At 58.1% G+C, this 5,208-nt stretch overlaps 1 protein-coding gene across 1 annotated transcript in view; it reads left to right on the plus strand.

Moving 5' to 3' along the window:
• Positions 1-5,208, plus strand: part of LOC104161272 (zinc finger protein 469-like) — a gene marked incomplete at its 5' end in the record, with an annotated part of 11,915 nt that overhangs the window by 1,694 nt on the left and 5,013 nt on the right. The window contains 2 exon segments of the mRNA XM_009699635.1: positions 8-2,649; positions 2,845-5,206. Coding sequence (XP_009697937.1) covers positions 8-2,649; positions 2,845-5,206 — 5,004 coding nt within the window.

Here is a 5,208-nt window from a genome sequence, read left to right on the forward strand (position 1 = left end):
TCTGAAGAGCGGCCTCTTCAACGGCCTCGCCGCCAGCTCCCTGCCGCTCACCGCCTCCGACCTGGACATCGACGATGCCAAGCTGGACAGCCTGATCACCGAAGCCCTCAACGGCCTGGGGTACCAGTCGGATAACCCGGGGATCGACAGCAGCTTCATAGATGTGTTTGCTGACGAGGAGCTGACGGGTATGAAGGCGGCCAGCGGTGGGATGTCCCACAAGGCAAAGGAAGCCCTGGCCTCGGAGAGCAAATCAAAGCAGGCAGCAGCGGAGGAGAAGGCAGCAGGCCAGCCCAAGGCTGGCTGTTTTTTTGAAGATGGCCACCCGGGTGGGGAGCAGGCGAAGAGAGGGGCAGGAAAGCAGCACCTTCACAAGGGGAGGGCGGCACGGAGGTTGGCAGCCCAGGAGCCAGATCCCGGGGCAGCGGGAGCGGAGAGGACGGCCAGGCTGCGGGCAGGCAGGAAGAACAGTGTCCCACCGGCCACCACCTCCTCCAAGTCCACCTCCAGCCAAAAGCATCCCAGGAAGCTCAGCCAGGAGCCTCCGATGAAGAGCGAGGTGGGGTCGGGCATGGCCACCAAGAGCTCCAAGCCACCCCGGTTCTCCATGAAGGACATGAAGAAGCGGAAGCCCCGAAGCGGGACATGGAGCAAGGAGCTCATTCACAAGATCGTGCAGCAGAAGAACAAGCTCCACAAACTGCAAGTGAAGAGCAGCAAGCAGGCGCAGTTCCCCCAGGTCACGGAGAGGCTGATGCCAGCTGCCAAGGAGGGCAGGTTTCAGGAATACGACTATGTCTCCGACTCGGATGATGATGGGGCAGAGTGCAGCAAGCTCCGGGGGAGGAAGAAGCGTGGCACGGGATTCATCGGGAGGACCAAGTACAGCTTTAGCAAGAAATGCCCAGGAAGAAGTGAGAGAGTCAAAGAGAAAGACCCAGCCTGGAGCTACAGCCGGAAGAGGGACGGTCAGAAAAGGGAGGCACGGGTGCATGGCGGGGTCCCGAGCCAGGAGGATGCCGAGAAAGAGGATTGTGCTGCCAGAGTCCGAAGACGGAGCAGTCAGTCATCTACTGGCAGCAACCACAGCGGTAGCGTGCCCAGCGAGATGGGCACCAGCCCACCCCGCGGTGATGGAGCCGGCTCAGGCAGCGAGAAGGGAGGCACGCAGAGGAGGAGGCGGCTGGGCAGCCCGGCACCCATGCCAAGGACTCCACTCAGCCTTCCCGAGGACAGAAGCCCAAAGAAGAGCCAGAAGAGCAAAGAGGACTTTCCCAAGGGAAGCAGGAGGTTTGGCTCAGCCAAACCTTTGCTAGCAGGCTCCAGGACACGTCTGAGTACTGAACCAGACGTTGCTGCGACGGACTGTGCGAAGGAGGAGCCGTTGCCCCAGCCCCAGGAAAGGCAGCTGCCCAGCACGGCCGCCTCGGGCAGGAGCCCCGTTGAGGTCTCCTGTAAGGAGGGGGTAGAAGAGCCCAAAGGAGCAGCAGAGCACACGGGTGAGGCAGGAGAACCCAGCCTGGAGGCTCAGGACTCACCTGAGCTGACCATGGTCAACCAAAGGCATCAGTTTGCCCCTTTCACGAGTGATGGGCTGAAGTACCGTGCAGAAGAGCTAATTGCTCCATCCCACGGCCGTGACGAAGCTAGTCCTGGCAGTGGGAGCGCTGCCTACTCGGAAGCGGGCATCAAATACTTGAAGGCACACGGGCTCTGTGACGGTCGGAAGGACTATGCCGTGCCGGTTGCCCCGTATGGGGGGGATGCAGTGGGGATGATGCTCACTGCCAAGGCGCCCGATCCATACGTCAGCAGCGACAATGCGTTTTTTGATCCCAAAAGCCTTCCCAGTCACTACGATGACAACCTCTTCTCGAAGCCCCCCACCTTGGGCTCCTCGCACATGGATGACATGTACTTATGCCGGGATGACATCAACACCAGCTCCTTCGAGCAGAAGCACCCCGGCATCTCCTCTTATGCTGCAGAAACGCCACAGGGAAAGGTCTCCTCCCCACTCAGCTTCGATTCCTCTTCGATATTTGGAGAGCTTCCCGTCACCGAGTTCGATCCGCCACTGTACGAGAGTGTTTCTGCGAGCAAGGATGGTTTTGTGACAACATTCACCTGTCCTGGCAATCCCCCCAGCAAGCCGCTGCCGTTCGAGCAACCATACCCACCGTTCATGCCAGAGAAAGACTGGTCCCTCATGGAGGAGGTGGCTCCGATGCTGCCAGAAGACATGACTCAGTTCCACAACCTTTCAGTGGAGAAGCCAATATCCAAGAAATTCCCCGAGGAAGGACCTGTCACCACCAGCCAACTCTCCCTGCCGCTGCCGGACAGGATAACGGATTATAACGTGACTTTTATGAACAACATATCAGATGATGAGCTGGAGATCAAGCGATTAGTCACAGAGCTGGAAAGTCAACTGCAAACCGACAAGCTGGATAACGAGGCATCCGTCGCCCTTCAGAAACCTGAGCAACACGTTGCTGCCCATCTGCGAGGACAGCCGGCTGAGCAGTTCCCACCGCTGCCGGTCGAGCAAGAGGCAGGCCATGAGAAAGGACTGTTTTTGGCAGATGAGCTGGGCAGGTCAAGCCTCTAAAAAAAAAGGTGAGAAGCCGGCCGTCGTGAGCGGCCGTGGGGACTACGAGAGACCCAGGGAGCCCTGGCCCTGCGCGGTGGAGCTAGAGGCAGGGATGTGCACGCCGGCCCCGCTCGCCGCAGACCGTTTCTGCTCCAAAGACAGCGGTGAGCAGCTCCGGGGAACTGCGGCTGCCGAGGAAAGTGACCCTGGAAAGATGGAAAATGGGTCTTCCTCCAAAAGTCGACCAGGCTCACTGGGGACTACGAGAGACCCAGGGAGCCCTGGCCCTGCGCGGTGGAGCTAGAGGCAGGGATGTGCACGCCGGCCCCGCTCGCCGCAGACCGTTTCTGCTCCAAAGACAGCGGTGAGCAGCTCCGGGGAACTGCGGCTGCCGAGGAAAGTGACCCTGGAAAGATGGAAAATGGGTCTTCCTCCAAAAGTCGACCAGGCTCACGCACGCCAGATCAACCAGAGACTCCTGTCTACACAGACCCTGTGACAAAAAGCCCTCCTGTTGTCACCGACTCGATGTTCCCCGAGGCCCTCAAGGCAGCAGAAGTGACCAAAGATCCCCTGCCACCCCTGCCACGCCAGGAGGGTACTGCCGACAGCTTCCCTGTGCCGGGGAAAAGAGATGAAATCTTCGCTGATGCTGCAGAGCTGGAGAAGTTTGACGCCCATCTTCCAAACCATAAACCTGAATTTGGCTTTCAGCAGGGTCCCACCCCAGCTTTGGATCTCGCCTTTTCGCCTCACATCAAAGAAGTCCCAGATACAGAAGAAAGACCCTTAAGCAAGCCTGAGTCACCCAAAATGGCAAAAAGCGCTGTGGACTTCAAAGGGGATGGTGGTGGCTCTGCGTTGATGGAAGAAACGGAGGAGAGGAAGAGCCCCACCACCTATCCAGCCCCCGGACCCAGCGACAAAGCCAGCAAGCAAAAAGTGCTGCTGTTCGATATGCTGAGTCTGCCCAAGGAGAGCGACTGCGGCTCCCAGAAGTTGTTGGCATCCCAGGAGACAGCTTCCAACCCTCTGCAGCAGCTCCAGCTCTTCGTTGCCCGAACGGTGAAGAGCAACGAAGAGGAATTGTTGATGCCGTGTTTCCCCATGCTGCTTGCTCCCGGCCACCCCTCCGCCACTGCCCGCATCCAGCCGGAGCAGAAAGAGGGGAGCGGTGGTGCCTTGGAAGGGGAAAATCGGGCATACTGCCCTGCCCAAGGGGAGGGGAATGTCCCCATTGGAGGCAACACAGAAAATATCGCTGCGCCAGCAAAAGAGGCTGTGCTTTTCTCTGGTGGATGCGAGCAGCTGGAGTCATTCGGTGCGATGGGCTCTTACCGTGCAAAACAATCCACGTTTGCGAAGCCGGAGCTGCAAAATAATATAACGGAGCTGCAGCACTTAGCAAATGAACATGCGGAGCCGAATGACATTAATATCCGTGCAGATGGTGTTTCCCAAGAGCATAATGACCTCTCGCCACTCAAAAACACGGCAGTGACCCCACTGCCAGGGCAAGGAAAGAAGGCAGATCAGCTCATGGAAGAGCAGGAGCAAGATAAAAACAAAGCGTCCTTGGCATTTAAAAACCATGAGCAATCCCATCTAAGCCATAGTTTGCTCCAGAAAGAAACGCTGGGGAGTGCAGCAGCAGAGAGGCTGGAAAGGAATCAGGTGGGGCAGGGGGCACAGCCCCTCTGCAGTGCTTCTGCCAGTCCCACCAGCCCCCCCGGTCCCTCCGAGGAGGATCTCCAGCAGGATCACTGCCTGGTGCCGGAGATAAAAGCCAGCACAGTCAGTGCAAAAGGTCCCAGAGAAGGAAACAGCAAGAAGAAATCCCTCAATGGCTGTCATTACATGGGCGAATCTCCGGCCAGCCTGCCCTTGCCGACCAACTTTTCGCACCCTAAAGGCTTGCAAAGCGGTGGGTCCGAGGGAGGAGAGGTCCCCAACTTCGGCACCCAGCACTCAGGTGAGAAGAAATACGGCCCGTCCCTGCTTAACGCGTCAAGTTCATTCGCCACGGAGAGGTGTCCTCCCGAGGCCAAGAGCCATCGCATCCATCACCCCACCGTCAGCCCTGTAGAGCAAGGGACGTGGAAAAGGGCACCCACCTTTCCTCCCTCACTGCATCACTGTGGGGCTGCGCCGACAGAGGCAGCTAGGGACGGTCACCATCACCTCCCTGACGGTGTTTTGGGTAACTACGGACCACCTGACAGAGAAGAGATGGCGAGACCCTGCGCTCTGCTGCACGCTGGTGGGCTGGTGGGCTCTGCCTTGGAGATGGATGGTCCCCAGAAACCACACGGGAAGGACTGCTCTCTTCCCTGCTCGCCGCCTTTCAACCAAAAGAGTGTTGGGAAAGAGGTACCCGAAAGCACCGGTGCTGTGCTCTCAAGTTCTCATTTTAAAGAAAACCAAGCATGCACCATCACAGATGTGGTCGGTAACTCCATTCCTCCAGAAACCCAAGATTACCCAACCCAGCCCACAACGGATCTTCTGCCGATCAGAGAAAGAGAGGTAAACCTGAATCAAGAGAATGAGCTTGAAAGCTGCTCTGATGATGGAAATAAGCATCAAAGTGAACCAGAGTCTTTGTCCAATGG

This window comes from Cariama cristata, unplaced genomic scaffold, assembly GCF_000690535.1.
Source record: "Cariama cristata isolate BGI_N322 unplaced genomic scaffold, ASM69053v1 scaffold21244, whole genome shotgun sequence".
Classification (NCBI taxonomy): domain Eukaryota; kingdom Metazoa; phylum Chordata; class Aves; order Cariamiformes; family Cariamidae; genus Cariama; species Cariama cristata.